The sequence below is a fragment of the Triticum dicoccoides genome, chromosome 5A (genome assembly GCF_002162155.2).
Source record: "Triticum dicoccoides isolate Atlit2015 ecotype Zavitan chromosome 5A, WEW_v2.0, whole genome shotgun sequence".
In the NCBI taxonomy this organism is placed as follows: domain Eukaryota; kingdom Viridiplantae; phylum Streptophyta; class Magnoliopsida; order Poales; family Poaceae; genus Triticum; species Triticum dicoccoides.
Genome location: NC_041388.1, coordinates 276,516,600 through 276,532,720, shown reverse-complemented (window position 1 = coordinate 276,532,720; position 16,121 = coordinate 276,516,600). Strand labels below are relative to the sequence as shown.

The 16,121-nt window shown below is 42.5% G+C and overlaps 2 protein-coding genes across 2 annotated transcripts; one reads left to right on the top strand and one right to left on the bottom strand.

Annotated features, from left to right (window-relative positions):
• The first annotated feature begins 222 nt into the window (after positions 1-222).
• On the top strand, positions 223-11,477 carry LOC119301008 (clathrin heavy chain 1-like). Its single transcript, XM_037577911.1, has 30 exons — positions 223-399; positions 548-752; positions 2,243-2,331; positions 2,440-2,518; positions 2,634-2,761; positions 3,051-3,149; positions 3,231-3,339; positions 3,500-3,579; positions 3,663-3,890; positions 3,977-4,042; positions 4,620-4,736; positions 5,208-5,405; positions 5,523-5,639; positions 5,736-5,795; positions 5,906-5,992; positions 6,110-6,193; positions 6,279-6,413; positions 6,490-6,552; positions 6,625-6,729; positions 6,821-6,933; positions 7,023-7,275; positions 7,373-7,509; positions 7,592-7,870; positions 7,966-8,968; positions 9,066-9,551; positions 9,741-9,911; positions 9,994-10,179; positions 10,344-10,466; positions 10,550-10,660; positions 10,841-11,477. The coding sequence occupies exons 1-30, from the start codon at positions 355-357 to the stop codon at positions 11,009-11,011; spliced, it is 5,127 nt and encodes a 1,708-aa protein (XP_037433808.1). The 5' UTR covers positions 223-354; the 3' UTR covers positions 11,012-11,477.
• A 2,532-nt stretch (positions 11,478-14,009) lies between these two features.
• On the bottom strand, positions 14,010-14,764 carry LOC119297211 (probable calcium-binding protein CML25/26). The gene has a single exon (XM_037575085.1). It carries the CDS (start codon positions 14,679-14,681, stop codon positions 14,190-14,192), a length of 492 nt encoding a protein of 163 aa, XP_037430982.1. The 5' UTR covers positions 14,682-14,764; the 3' UTR covers positions 14,010-14,189.
• Positions 14,765-16,121: the final 1,357 nt, after the last annotated feature.

Sequence of the window (16,121 nt, the reverse complement as noted above, 5' to 3'; positions counted from 1 at the left end):
TTTTTTTGACAGGAGATCTAAAAGCATATTGATTCTAAATTCTTTTGCACTTTTGGTAGTAGTAATTAGATATACTCAAACAAACATACTGTACTTGCTAAAGAAAAGCTAAGCTTAGCGTGCACCGCTGTCATTATGGAGACACTGGAGGGCTAACGTGCAAGAAGACTTCCAACAGACACCCCACTACTAAAAATTCCATCATCTTCTCTGCCCCGTTGGTTCCTCCTCCCCCGTCCTCATATCAGATCCGATCTCTCGCTCGCTCGCTCGCACCGGCCGGGCGAGGCGACGCACGACCGACCCCCCTCCCTTCCCCTCGACTGTGCCCTCTCGCCGCCGCCGTCTGCCGCCATGGCGGCGGCCAACGCCCCCATCGCCATGCGCGAGGCCCTCACGGTAACACGCGCGCGCATCATGCTCTCCGCCTCCGCCCCCCTTTCGGGAGTCAGATCAGATCTCCCGGCAGGGGCCGGAGCTTGCGGCCGACCGACTCGACTGACCGACTGACTGACTGACTCGTTCTCCATGGCGTTGTTGCTTGCAGCTGACGAGCCTGGGGATCGCGCCGCAGTTCATCACCTTCACCCACGTCACCATGGAGTCGGACAGGTACATCTGCGTCCGGGAGACCTCGCCGCAGAACAGCGTCGTCATCATCGACATGGCCATGCCCAGCCAGCCCCTCCGCAGGCCCATTACCGCCGACTCCGCGCTCATGAACCCCAACACCAGGATCCTCGCGCTCAAAGGTAGATCTCGCCGACCCCTTGCCCCTGGGATCTCGTTTTCATACTTGCTGCGGCCTCCATCCTAGCCCGCCGTGGGATCTGTCAGAGCCGGGCGGTGATCTCATCCTGTAGCTCCGTACTTAGTGCAATGTGCAAATGGTGCAGTGGCTTTTAATTTGCATAGAAACCTGTGATCAAGTTTCAGCTGGGGATCTGTTAGCTTAGAGTGGCGATTGGCAATTATTTCCACACTTACAATGACAAATAGCACAGTATCTCAGTGATGAATACGCTTGTCATTATTTGCATATATAGATAATTCCGTTATGATATCATGCCCATGTTAGAAAGACAGTTTGGTGATCTAATATCTTAAAATTGTCGTTGAATTGCGATGAATACATATGTTCTTGACTTTGAAAAATGAATGCTCCCATGAAAGGTCAGATACATCCTTTCTATCTTGTGCTGATGTCTACTGACATCCCACACTTTAAATGCGTGTGATAGCTGCTGATCGGTTGTGCATTGAGTTCAGAGTTTCCATGGATTGCATGACGTCTATTTTGCCTATACTGTGACCATGACCATGATTTAGATTCCTTATAGTTGATCTTAGCTTGGACTTTGGATAGGTCACTGTAAGAGTTAATATATGAACCTGTGCAAGCCATTGTACGCTGTTGTTCTCATTTGAATCAATGACTTCTCCACGAACTGGATCTGCCTGTATTGTCTACGGCCTACTTTTGTCAAGGAAAATGCTACCTTTGTTTTGAGGGAAAACTGTAGGGTAGGATCCAGCAGTATGCATGTTATTTAACAACTAAAACGAAATATGCACAAGATATGGACGTGGAGGAATATGCAAATTATGTAGACTGATTGCTAGGCATCAACGGGATATACAATTGAATTATCCCAGGCACAGAACTTCCATATCTTCTCGTTTAAGCTTAAGGGCTTTCTGTCAATATGTTTTAAAGTCGAATGCTCCCTTATCACCTCTTTGTTTTGGCTAGTTATTTGTGATGAAGTAGAACTTGCATGTAAAATACCCATTTGATGTGATATTTTTTTACGATGTTTTCTATTCCCTCTGTAAAGAAATGTAAGCGTGTTTAGATCACTACTTAGTGACGTTTAGATCACTACTTAGTGATCTAAACGCTCTTTTATTTCTTTACGGAGGGAGTACATTCAAATAGTGATATCAGTTCTGCCAATAAACGGTAGCTGCCAGGTGATGTTCTTCCTGAATCAGAATTGTCTACTTGCAGAATCAGAATTGTCTATCTTTAATTTGATTTTTTTTTATGATGCTGTCTACATGCAAATACAATAGTGATATCAGTTCTGCAAATAAACAGATAGCTGCGAAGTGATGTTCTTGCAGAATCAGAATTGTCTATCTTAAATCGTATAAAGTTGAAATGACTGGTTCATGCATCGATAGCATTTCAGGAGTTTACGAATAGACACGATAACATTCCACCTAATTATTTTTGCAGCTCAAATACCTGGAACCACGCAGGATCACCTGCAAATCTTTAATATTGAAGCTAAAACTAAAATCAAGTCGCACCAGATGCCTGAGCAGGTAAATGTTTTAAATTATTTTCAAGTGTTCTTGTTCCTTTTGTTTAAATGCTAATATGTAATCTTACTCGATACATTATCTTGCATATCTCCTCTTCTACAATTGCAGGTTGTGTTTTGGAAATGGATCACCCCAAAGTTGCTGGGTTTGGTAACACAGGCATCAGTGTATCACTGGTCAATTGAAGGTTACTCCTCTGACAAATCATAGTTATTGTCGGTTTAAGTGCTTCCAGCTTTGCATGATTTGGTGCTATGAATACAAAACCAAGATAATCATCGCTTGCTTTCGTTGGGATGCAGGAGATTCTGAGCCCATTAAGATGTTCGATAGGACAGCTAATTTGGCTAATAATCAGATTATCAACTATCGGTGTGATCCAGCGGAGAAGTGGCTCGTGCTTATTGGAATTGCACCTGGTGCTCCAGAGGTATGCTTAACAGACATTCTTGATATGTGTCATCATAACGTAGTGCACTGCTGTGTTCAGAATTGAATGCAATATAAAGACCACAATTGCTTTTGCCTCTCTTGCTGACATTTCTATCTCGATGATTTTTGACCCCTCTTGGTGTATAAGAATATAACTTATAATTTTCCAAAATTCGAAGCAAATTTACAACAGTGAGCCAGCAAGCAGTTGTTGTAGGCACTTATTAAACGATATACTTTGTCATATGTGCTTCTCATATTGACGAGCTTTCCTTTTCACCTATCAGAGGCCACAGCTGGTAAAGGGAAATATGCAACTCTTTTCTGTGGATCAGCAGCGTAGTCAAGCACTTGAAGCCCATGCTGCTTCTTTTGCAACATTCAAGGTACTGTTCAGTTATTTAGTGCTGCTTATATAATTGTTTATTTTCTAGTGTTTAACAACTGTGCTTGGTTTTCCTAACCAGGTTCCTGGCAACGAGAACCCATCCACCCTCATCTGTTTTGCTTCTAAGGCATCTAATGCTGGAACACTTACTTCTAAGTTGCATATTATTGAACTGGGCGCCCAGCCAGGTTTGTGTATAGAACCCTGAAGTTCTACTTATCAATATTTTTGTTTCTGCATTCAAATTCAAATTCTTAGTAGAGCAAACTTGTCTACCGCATGGCCATTAGAATTTTGCTTTTATTTTGTTTAGATACGTTCCTCTGTTCTTACTTTCATTTCATGCAGGGAAACCTGGCTTTTCCAAGAAACAAGCCGATCTCTTCTTCCCACCAGATTTCCAGGATGATTTTCCTGTAGCCATGCAGGTATTATTTTAAGTCCCACAGGATGTATACCCTATATTAGCTACCACATAGATCTAATTCGTTTTATCTTCTTTTGATTACAGATCTCTCAAAAGTATGGCCTTGTCTATGTAATTACGAAGCTTGGGCTGCTGTTTGTATATGACTTGGAAACTGCTGCGGCAGTTTATAGAAATAGAATCAGTCCAGACCCCATATTCTTGACTGCAGAGTCTTCAACAACCGGTGGATTTTATGCCATTAACAGAAGAGGGCAGGTTTTGCATGCCACAGTTAACGATGCAACTGTTGTTCCTTTTGTCAGTGGTCAAGTATGTTGTTTTACTTTCTTTGATCCCTTGGCCATGTATATGTTAGTTAATCCTTTTAAAGTTTTAATACATTCTGGTGCATGCAGTTAAACAACCTTGAACTTGCCGTGAATCTTGCCAAAAGAGCCAATCTCCCCGGGGCGGAGAACTTGGTAAGCTCCGCAGCTAATTTTCTTCTGTGTATGATGATTTATATTTTGTGGCACCTGCTCTTTTTACCTATGCTTGTATTTTTGCATAATTAGTTAGTACACGTTTTGTTCGTGAGTAGTTCCTTGCTAAATTGTTGAGCTATTTGTTGCTAATTTCTTCGTATTCCATTGGAAATTGTGTAGCTGACATGTTTCAGTCTTCTACATTTAGCACTTGCATTCTTGCTGAATGAGCACTTCAGTCTTTTCAAGTTGTTTACGTAATCACTTAGCTTGCTCGTTGGAAATTTCATGCTTGCTCGTTGAATTATTTTGGCAGTCATCACTAATTGTTCCCTAGATAGCACTAATCTTTTTCCGCCTATACTTGTTACAGTAACTGTTTTGTCTTAGTGGAAATGGGGTGCTTATTGTTTCTCTGTGAGTACTTATTGGTTGGTACTGGAGTGCTTACACTTGCAGTTAACTAGTCATGTAGTTGAGTTCTATGCTCACTGTAGAGTTTGAGATGTTTATCTTTTCTTTCATGCCACATATTGATTTGTAGATACTAAGTTTTGAAGTTTCTGAATTGCAGGTTGTGCAAAGATTCCAGGAACTGTTCGCACAGACAAAATACAAGGAAGCAGCAGAGTTGGCTGCAGAGTCCCCGCAGGGTCTTCTACGAACTCCCGAGACTGTTGCCAAATTCCAGGTCCCTTTCTTTTCATGCTGCCTATGAAGCTCTTAATGCTTACTTATTTCCTTTCTGCTGCTCAGTTGCCACCATTGTATTCCTTCTTAACGAGCCAGCCATTCTTCATACTGAACTGCGTGACTTATAAAGTGTGCTTACCGTATAAATTTTCATCAAAAGGATTATTAAAATTAGGGCTTTGCTATTTTTTTTACAAAAACAAACTCTTGGTAGTTATCATTTCCTGGAAGTATTATTGGGTTAGGACTAGAAATGTACACCTACAAAGACATATTATCTTCTTTCACATATACAGTTAATCTGCTTATAGTGTTGACATCTCTATTCCTTATTTGAAGGTATTATTTGTTAAGCGAAACACAACGGCCAAAAAGTTTCTTCTTATTTTAGATGTTACCCTTGTATAATCTGCTTTAATTGTAGGTTCTTCTGCTTGGCTCATTTGCTGTTTTTGTGCTTCACATGCAGAGTGTTCCTGTTCAAGCTGGACAAACACCTCCACTGTTGCAGTACTTTGGCACATTGCTTACTCGAGGGAAGCTCAATGCTTATGAATCCCTTGAGTTATCTCGACTTGTTGTCAATCAGAACAAGAAGAACCTTTTGGAAAATTGGTTGGCGGAAGACAAGTTGGAGTGCAGTGAAGAGCTTGGAGATCTTGTAAAGGTAAAATTGTGTTCTGCCATGTTTCTTGATTGCATAGAGCCATAGATATAGCCGTGCTTCCATTAATTTTGTTCACTATTGTGTCTGGAATGTTCACTCAGTGGTATGTTATTGCAGACGGTAGACAATGATCTTGCGCTAAAAATATACATAAAGGCTAGGGCAACCCCGAAAGTCGTCGCCGCTTTTGCTGAGAGGAGGGAGTTTGACAAGATCCTTATATACTCAAAGCAGGTATAGTGCTTTGGTACTGTTAAATCTTGTTTTCAGTTGGTATACCTGTGTTCACTTTGGACATTCACTGTTGACCTAACACTCTTGCTATTCCAGGTTGGATACACTCCGGACTACCTCTTCCTCCTCCAGACCATCTTACGTACGGATCCGCAGGTAATAGTTTGTTTAAGAACTGTGCCAGGGTGAACCATTTTATACTTGATTGTGTGGTTCTTTGATCTGCATAAATCGCCTAACTGTATATCCTGTGTGTTCCTGGTCAGGGGGCTGTCAACTTTGCTCTCATGATGTCACAAATGGAGGGGGGTTGCCCGCTGGATTATAATACCATAACTGATCTCTTCCTTCAGGTAGCCTTTCTGTTCACATAAATGCTTATTATGCTTTGTTGATTTGTAATATTCTTTTTGCACTTTTTGCTGTGAATTTGGCTGTAATTCTTTGCCTTATGCATCTTTTGTTGACAGAGAAATATGATACGAGAAGCAACAGCTTTTCTGTTGGATGTTCTCAAACCAAATTTGGAAGAGCATGCTTTTCTTCAAACCAAGGTTAGCATTTACATTTTTTGAATATAGATGGCTACCATACATGTTTCATTCATTACTCAGTAGCTTCTGTCTGAATCCATTCCAGGTTTTGGAGATCAACTTGGTAACTTACCCAAATGTCGCCGATGCCATCCTTGCTAATGGTATGTTCAGTCACTACGATCGCCCTCGTATTGCTCAGCTGTGTGAAAAGGCTGGCTTGTACTTGCGGGCTCTCCAGGTTAGTATTTTTGCACGGATTCAGTTTGGGTTGATTCTTTGGCTCGCTATCTAATTATTCTTATACTGCAATGCAGCACTACGCAGAATTACCTGATATCAAGCGTGTTATCGTGAATACCCATGCTATTGAGCCGCAGGTTTGTTCTCTTCAGTTATAATTGGCCAGCAGTCTATTTTTTTTCCGGTCCACTGACTACTTTGTTGCACAGGCACTCGTTGAGTTCTTTGGAACCCTTTCTAAAGAATGGGCACTGGAATGCATGAAGGACCTTTTACTGGTCAACCTGAGAGGAAATCTTCAAATTGTTGTGCAGGTAACCTGCACAGTTACCTTCTCTTTCTCGTTGCTGCTCCCCCCACCCCCCTCCCCCCTCTCTTTGTTCTAATTGTCAAATTCATCTGTAGGCCGCCAAGGAATACTGTGAGCAGCTTGGAGTTGACGCTTGTATTAAACTGTTCGAACAATTTAAATCATACGAGGGGCTCTACTTCTTCCTAGGGTCCTATTTGAGCTCAAGGTACTTGTGCCTGATGTAACTTGATATGTTCTGTTTGCCCTTTTCTTACTGCGTCACACTTTAATATTTGACTTCATCACATGGAACAGTGAGGATCCAGATATCCATTTCAAATATATAGAATCAGCTGCAAGGACTGGACAGATTAAAGAAGTTGAGCGAGTCACAAGAGAGTCTAACTTTTACGATGCTGAGAAGACAAAGAACTTTCTGATGGAAGCAAAACTACCTGATGCCCGTCCACTCATAAATGTCTGTGATCGCTTTGGTTTTGTTCCAGATCTTACTCACTATCTGTACACAAACAATATGCTCCGGTACATTGAAGGCTATGTACAGAAGGTATATATAACTCTCATGAATTTAGTTTTATTTGAGTATCATTCTTGTAATATGTCGAGTATATGAATGGCTATTTACCCTTTTCTCTGTATTGTAGGTGAACCCTGGAAATGCTCCGTTGGTAGTGGGCCAGTTACTTGATGACGAGTGCCCGGAAGATTTCATTAAGGGTTTGATTTTGTCTGTTCGATCTCTTCTTCCTGTCGAGCCACTGGTTGATGAATGCGAGAAGAGGTTTGATTCTTAGCTCTTATCCTGTACACACATGCACACCTGCCTTTTCTTTTGGTCTTATTTGTTCACTATTTTCAACCAGGAACCGTCTACGTTTACTGACACAATTCCTGGAGCACTTAGTGAGTGAGGGTAGCCAAGATGTGCATGTCCACAATGCTCTTGGGAAAATTATCATTGACAGCAACAACAATCCTGAGCATTTCCTTACTACCAACCCGTTCTATGACTCCCGTGTGGTGGGTAAATACTGTGAAAAGAGGGATCCTACTCTTGCTGTTGTTGCTTACAGACGTGGACAGTGCGATGAAGAACTTATCAATGTTACCAACAAAAACTCGCTGTTCAAGCTGCAAGCTAGGTATGTAAATAGTTTTTTGTCCTTCTGATGTTCTGAATCTTTATATCCATTGGGTGTCTGCTTACATGCTCAAATCTTGTGATTTGAATTTTCAGGTATGTGGTTGAAAGAATGGACGGTGATCTGTGGGATAAAGTTCTACAGCCTGATAATGAATATAGAAGGCAGTTCATTGACCAAGTGGTTTCTACTGCATTGCCCGAAAGCAAGAGTCCTGAGCAAGTTTCTGCTGCTGTTAAGGCTTTCATGACAGCTGACCTCCCTCATGAACTGATTGAACTTCTTGAGAAGATTGTCCTTCAGAATTCCGCGTTCAGTGGAAACTTCAATCTTCAGAATCTGCTCATCTTGACAGCCATCAAGGCAGACTCATCTAGGGTCATGGACTATGTTAACAGACTAGACAACTTTGATGGTCCTGCCGTCGGAGAAGTAGCAGTTGAAGCACAACTTTATGAGGAGGCTTTTGCCATATTCAAGAAGTTCAACTTAAATGTGCAGGCTGTTGATGTTCTGTTGGATAACATCCGAAGCATAGAAAGGGCGGAAGAGTTTGCATTCCGTGTTGAAGAAGATGCTGTCTGGAGCCAGGTTGCCAAGGCCCAGTTGCGTGAAGGTCTAGTCAGCGAAGCAATCGAGTCCTTCATTCGTGCAGATGATGTGACACATTTCCTTGATGTCATCCGTGCTGCTGAGGAAGCCAATGTATACCATGATTTGGTCAAGTACTTGCTGATGGTAAGGCAAAAGGCAAGGGAGCCCAAAGTCGACAGCGAACTCATCTTTGCATATGCTAAGATTGATAGACTCAGTGACATTGAAGAGTTTATTCTGATGCCGAATGTTGCCAATCTCCAAAATGTTGGTGACCGTCTGTATGACGAAGAGCTCTACGAAGCTGCAAAGATCATCTATGCCTTCATCTCAAACTGGGCTAAGCTGGCTGTCACCTTGGTCAAGCTGAAGCAGTTCCAAGGTGCTGTAGATGCTGCTCGCAAGGCTAACAGCGCTAAAACATGGAAGGAGGTCTGCTTTGCTTGTGTTGACGCTGAGGAGTTCCGTCTAGCACAAATCTGTGGTCTCAACATTATCGTTCAGGTATATAAGCAGGGACATCCTTTTGAGCTTAATATATGTTCCTTTCCGAGGACCTTTTTCATCTCATCCTTTCTGACATGCCTTCTTTTTTGTTTAGGTTGATGACTTGGAGGAAGTGAGTGAATACTACCAGAACAGAGGTTGTTTCAGTGAACTTATTTCCCTCATGGAGAGTGGTCTTGGACTTGAGCGGGCACACATGGGCATCTTTACTGAATTGGGAGTTCTCTATGCTAGATACCGCCCTGAGAAGCTCATGGAACACATCAAACTCTTCTCCACCCGTCTCAACATTCCTAAGCTTATCCGTGCTTGTGATGAACAACAGCACTGGAAAGAGCTTACATACCTATACATTCAATATGATGAATTTGACAATGCTGCTACCACTATCATGAACCATTCTCCAGATGCATGGGATCACATGCAATTTAAGGATGTTTGTGTTAAAGTTGCAAATGTTGAGATTTATTACAAGGCAGTGCATTTCTATTTGCAAGAGCACCCTGATCTCATCAATGATCTTCTCAATGTGCTTGCCCTTCGTTTGGATCATACCAGAGTTGTAGATATAATGCGCAAGGTTTGTACCTAATTGAAGATTTTGGTGTCTTAGACTTATACTCCCTCCGTTCTGAATTACTCGTCGCAGAATTGGATGCATCTAGATGCATTTTAGTTCTAGATACATCCATTTCTGCGACGAGTAATTTGGAACGGAGGGAGTATATACCATGCTAAAACTTTGAACTGTTCTGTTATTTTTATGCAGGCTGGTCAGTTGCATCTTGTGAAACCGTACATGGTTGCAGTTCAGAGCAACAATGTCTCTGCTGTCAATGAAGCTTTGAATGAGCTATATGTCGAAGAGGAGGACTACGAGAGGCTCCGTGAATCTGTTGACATGCATGATAACTTTGATCAGATAGGTCTTGCCCAGAAGGTAAGAGAACTAGACAAATATGAAATGCTTTTTGATGTTATTACTGTTTTTATTATAACAAGTGCCTGCTCTTGTTGACCAGCTTGAGAAGCATGAGTTGCTTGAGATGAGAAGGATTGCCGCCTACATTTACAAGAAGGCTGGCAGATGGAAGCAATCTATTGCCCTATCGAAGAAAGACAACATGTACAAGGATTGCATGGAGACATGCTCACAGTCTGGTGACCGTGAGCTCTCAGAGGACTTGCTTGTCTATTTCATCGAACAGGTCTGAATTCTATGCAAATTGAGTTATATGCCTTTTCTTGTGCTGGTTTAGCAGTGTGATTTTTTTTGAACTTTAGTCCTATTGCATGAAATCTGCCTCCAGTATCTGTAGGCAGCACGTGATATTGCTTTTCTTATCACTAAAGGTCTCTGGTTTTCATGCAGGGAAAGAAAGAATGCTTTGCTTCTTGCCTCTTCATTTGCTACGACTTGATTCGTGCGGATGTCGCTCTTGAGCTTGCATGGACGAATAACATGCTGGATTTCGCGTTCCCCTATCTATTACAGGTATATATTTTTCTATGTGAATGTTTGGAAATATGCACCTGTGTACAATTTTGCTTTAATGGCGTTGTTGCTGTCCCGTGCAGTTCATCCGTGAGTACACAAGCAAGGTAGATGATTTGGTGAAGGACAGGATAGAATCGCAGAAGGAAGAGAAAGCTAAAGAGAACGAAGAGAAGGAACTAGTTGCGCAGCAGGTAATCTTGAAGTGCACCTTTGTTTTGGTTGAACGATGCATTATCTACTCCCTCTGTACCGTAATATTTGTCGCTGGAGTAGCTGGAGTTTAGCTACTCCAGCGATATATATTACGTTACAGAGGGAGTATTATTCATGCTTAAGGAGCCAACATGACAAATATGCATTCTGTTTGACAGAACATGTACGCTCAATTGCTTCCTCTGGCCTTGCCTGCTCCGCCCGGCATGATGGGCGGTCCACCTCCGATGGGCGGGATGGGCATGCCGCCGATGGGCGGGATGGGTATGCCGCCGATGGGTCCTGGTCCAATGCCAGCATACGGGATGCCTCCAATGGGAAGCTACTGAGTCAACCAGCCTCTGTTGTATGAATTTGAGGAGTACAGATGATGTGAAGTATTTGAGTTGACGCAGAGGGAGGGAAGAATCATGAATATCTATCCCAGAGAGGTATCTTCCAAGGTGTATATCTGCGTCATCGGTTGTTCCAGTTAATATTCTTTTGGTACCAGGACAATTTTGGCAAGCGAAATCTCTAGCCGAGTTTGAGTTAATTACAGGACTGCTATATATTATATATATTATATTACGGTTGGATAGGATGAGCAGCAGCATGAGTGGTTAGGCCCCTGGTACCATTTGTATAGGTGTTATATTGAAAGTTTGTAGACATTCTGCATGTACACTCGTCGGTGTTGGTGTTGCTGCCAGCCATAAACACATCAAATACTGTCTGTATGTTGTTAATTACCGGTTTCCATCTCTTGTCCAGTGCTTAGTTTTTTTGTAACCGAATGAACGCTTTTGTTGTACTTCTGAGTTGCTGATGGTCTATAGTTTTTTCCGTTCATCGTACTAGCTGTGCTCAAATCCGATAGAATGTACAACTGACTGTACTCCGCTCCTTGATGGTTGTTTTGTGACTGGTCATGCTCCAGCCGAACCAGAAGTTCCGCGAAACTACTCGTGTCAATTTCATATTTATGGAGATGTTTGTTCGCTGACAGTAACATCTTAAACTACGTAGGCGCGTGGCCCCAGTAACGCAAGATTAGCAAGATTATTTCGTTCTAGCCCATTCAAGACGTCTGAATCCACTATGTCTATCCTGGAAGGACCCATTCCTGTCAAGTATTCAAGAAGGGACCATTCCAGAATGGTCTAGAATGTGCATCCAGTTGCAACTAAGCCGGCGACTATAACGATTTCCCTTGCTACCGCTTTGTTTTCGTGCAGTTCCTGTTTCTTTGCATCAGCTGCGTGCGTTGACAAGCATTTGTCACCTTTAGTCGGTCCATCTACTTGTTCGTGAACCTTCCTTTGTCACCCAACATGTCTCGATGCATGCTTCTCTTGGTTAAGACCGGTCAGTTACCCATACCTGTCCTGTGGCTCCTCTACCCGACATTCGTCAAGGTAGCAAGAAGCGTCGACTCTGTGTCTTGTCGTCGGCAATTACGGGTCAAACGACGGAGAAGGACGACTGTGCATATGGAAACGAGTGGGTTCCTTCTCCCTTCTTGCACATCAAGGCGCCCTTTGCCTTGTTTTCTCTACGTAGGGAAATCACTTGGAAAGGCCCCCGCTGAATCTACTTTTATTCAGCTTTGCTGATTGTCTTAAATCTTTGGAAGCATCACCTAAGGTTTCACACTTATAACTAGGCCAAGGTCGTAAAAAAGGAACCCAGAGCTCCATTTTTTCTCTTCCAGAGATAAAACGCGGTTGGCACTCGGATGTTTTTTCACGACATTCTTTTATGACAAACTCAAAGTAGCAACGCGTATGCATGTCTTCACATGCGGCTGCTATCCAATGTGATATTTGCCTATATAGAAAGAGTACACACATGCACTCAGAAATCTTACATTCTAGTTTAGCAGTTAATGGGGAAAGGAGGATCTGAAATATTATTTGGAAAGCTAATGTCCCTCAGAAGATCAAAATACTTGCTTGGCGGGTGGCTTCTAATATTTTGGCGGTTCAAGTTAACAGGGTCAAACACCATCAAGCTATCCTGAGAACATGTACAATTTGTGGTGTTGAAGATGAATGCACTTTTCATGCGTTGGTGAGTTGCCCAAAGACGCGTGCTCTTCGTTTGGCTTTGATAAAGGTATGTAATTTGCCGGCCGAAGTGCTTTTTAAAAATATAGGGCCAGATTGGTTTCTTATTTTACTGGATCAATTAAGTCCGGCAGCGCGTGAGCAGACTATATTCATGTTGTGGGGAGCCTGACATTTGAGGAATGATTTGATTTTTGCTAAAGGTAAAGAATACATCTAAGCCTCTATGAATTTTGTACAAAATTACTTGGCTTCCATTTCGTCTTGCCAAACAAAAGCGCAGGGAGTGATAAGTAAAAAAAGGCAAGGAATTGGAGGAGGGCATTCAGGTTTCGAATAATGTGGAGAGGAACCTCCTAACGCGGAGTTTTTCAAGATTAACGTCGATGCAAGTTTTGTGGAGGCAATCAACGCCGCGAGTGTGGGGGTGGTTGTCAGAAACCATGTTGGAGAAGTAGTAATTTCTTCTTGGGATTATATTGGAGCCTGCTAATAGCGTTGAAAAAGCGGAACTTAGAGCGGCAATCTCCGGATTGTATATCGGTATCACAATTCACAAACCCATCATTTTAGGAACTGATTGTTCTTTTGTGGTTGGTGTTCTAGGAAAGGATATTTTTGAAAAATCTCCCCTTGTTGACCTTAAGAAGGAAGCATTGAGTATTTCAAAGATGCTGGCGAATGTAAAGATTTCCAATATTAGCAGGGAAGCTAATATGGTGACACATGAGATAGCTAAGTTTAGTTTTAATAATAGGTCTGACAGTGTTTTTATTAATGGTATTTCGGCCTGTGTGGCAGATGCTGTAATGAATGATTGTATAAAGATTCTAATTTAATTAATATGTGGGTGTGGTTAAAAGAAAGAAATCTTACACATCATGCTGACACCATCATATTAGTTGCTAAACGGGAATTTTAAAAGTGATTTATCTCGCAAACCGTTAATCCGATTAGCGACCTTTCTTTCATCGGTGGGTTCTCCGCCTTGACGAATGAAATCGGACCGTCTACCAGGCCAGCGGTTTGAGATTCTTTTTAAATTCAAACTTTAAAGAATTTTTTGGTGATGTCATGCTCATGTGTTAGTGTTGCATGCAAAGGAGAGAAGGAAGTGAGTTGCCCCATGAGAAGGCCAACATGCGGCGCCAATATCCTTTATTATCTATTCAAAAAAGAGTAAACAGAGGGTTTACCATTTGCTTAAACTAATCACGAACAAGATTCTTATCAATGAGCAAGAGGTCAAATAGGAAGAGGTATGAGCTTATTTACAACATGACACCCTCAACTTCTCTTCATCATCAAAATTGAAAAGATAAAGAAGAACAAACAAAAGTTAAGCATCACACCCAAACCCCCAGCATACAATTGAAACATCCACCATGTGAACAAGTGCAACCACATGTCAAAAACACAGAAGAAAAAAGCGAACGAATGAAATGAAACCAACCGTCCTTTACAAATTGGCCATCATCATGACCCTGAACTCGTCGAAGGAGAGGACGCCGTCGCCGTTGAGGTCGAACCTGCAGATCATGGCCCTGCACTCCTCCAGCCCCATCTTCTCGGCCCCCAGCAGCTTGCCCAGCATCCGCCTCAGGCTCGCCGGCGTGATCCTGGCGCCCTCCTCCTCGCCGCCCCCCGTCGCGTACATCGCGAACGCCTCCCTTAGGCACCGCCGCCTCACCTCCTCGTCGTCGCCTCCGGCCGCCCCACCGTCGTCTCCGGCGGCGGCGAGGCCGAGCCGGGAGAACTCCTCCTGGTCCAGCAGCCCGTCGCCGTCGGCGTCCACCGTGGCCAGGATCGCCGCCGCCTCCTCCTCGGACACCTCCTCGCCCAGCGCCGCCGTCATGGAGCCTCGCAGCTCGGCCGCCGACACCTTGCCGTCGCCGTCCTTGTCGAAGGCGGCGAACACCGACGACGCCTGCGCCACGGCCTCGGCCACCATCCGTGAATGCTCAATCTTGTTTGCTTGCTGGCTTCTCTGTGACCTCTATGTATCTTGCTGGTGAACTGCTCACAACCTTATATCACGTGGCTTGATGGACATGGTGTGGCGCATGGGTGTTGATGCTATATATGCTGGTACGGGCCCTGTACGGGCAGAATGTCAAATAATTCCAGAGAGTTCAGGCTTAGAACCTTCTCCGTGACCGTGGCAACGCGTCAGCAACGCTATCAGGTTCCGTGGATATGCGCGTAGCCGTAGGGTTACCAGCAGCTTTCTGTGTGCTGCGAACTGCGATGCATCGTGCGTCCTTCATTCCCAGTGCGTTAATTAATTAATTAAGCGTCACAACAAAGCTCTAGTACAAAATGATTATTTTTGCATTACTTGACTTCGAGGGAATATTTCACGTCAAACATTGGTATCGAATTTCTTTATTTTTGCTATACTATACTATATATTTGGGTTTTTTTAGAGATCATTTTTTCATGGTATTGAGAAAATTCCCAATACCATTGGTTTGTGAAAACTCACAGAAATCTTTTTGGGTCTTTACTTAAGGCAATTCTGTTAAGAGTCTCTCGTTTCATGCTTTCCCATGATGGGTCATTGTTTTCAAGATTGTGTCCAAAATCATTATTTTGACCAAATTTCGAGGATGTGGTTAGTACTTTCCAAGTTTCTTCTGTTTTGCCATGGTTCCATTTCAGGGTAACACTTTTATACCATTATATAATGTATGGATAATTTTGAATATTGATCACTGGATGAGGCCAGTATGATGGTACAAATGTGACAAATCCAATCACTATTAGTCATTGAATATCATCTCCATCCATCGAATTCTGCCATATGTATTATCTTGAAGATTGAGAGCTTAAGCACAATGTACAAATCTCAAAACACAAACACTTCTTTGTTTTAGAGTATTCCATGCTTAAGTTCTCCAAGCCTTCTTTTGTCACTAAATGAATTATCATTATGTTTTAACTTTATGGTTTACAATGTATAATATGCACAAACCTCAAACCAAGGCACTCGGTTGTTCTAGACTTTACCACGCTTTATTTCGTCATTTTTTTTGACATTTACTCTTACTTTATGATTCATTTTAAAGGCTGACCACAACTTTATGAAGTCCACTTGTCTTAGCAAATGCAATACTTCATGCATAAATTACTCCAGACTTGCATGTTTACCTCTTATGACTTCGTATGTCAATATTCATTTGTATGCCGGTTATCTGATTTCTCACATGCAACACACATGTACCTTACTAGTACATATGGCAGCAAAATGTGGTTTCCCATTGGGAATAGAGTGTCGCAAATTGACAATACATCATCGTTTATTTATTTATTTTTGTGAATACGCCATCGTTTATTTCCCTTGTAACCGCCAGATATACAAATATCTTGATGAGAATCCCACAAAGAAAGT

Bases quoted from the DNA above. Each gene is read 5' to 3' on its own strand.
- LOC119301008 (XM_037577911.1), top strand. From the start codon at position 355: ATGGCGGCGGCCAACGCCCCCATCGCCATGCGCGAGGCCCTCACG. The intron at 4,043-4,619 runs GTAAGCTCCGCA...TCTGAATTGCAG, and splicing joins TCCCCGGGGCGGAGAACTTG to GTTGTGCAAAGATTCCAGGA. The intron at 9,552-9,740 runs GTTTGTACCTAA...ATTTTTATGCAG, and splicing joins TTGTAGATATAATGCGCAAG to GCTGGTCAGTTGCATCTTGT.
- LOC119297211 (XM_037575085.1), bottom strand. From the start codon at position 14,681: ATGGTGGCCGAGGCCGTGGCGCAGGCGTCGTCGGTGTTCGCCGCCTTC.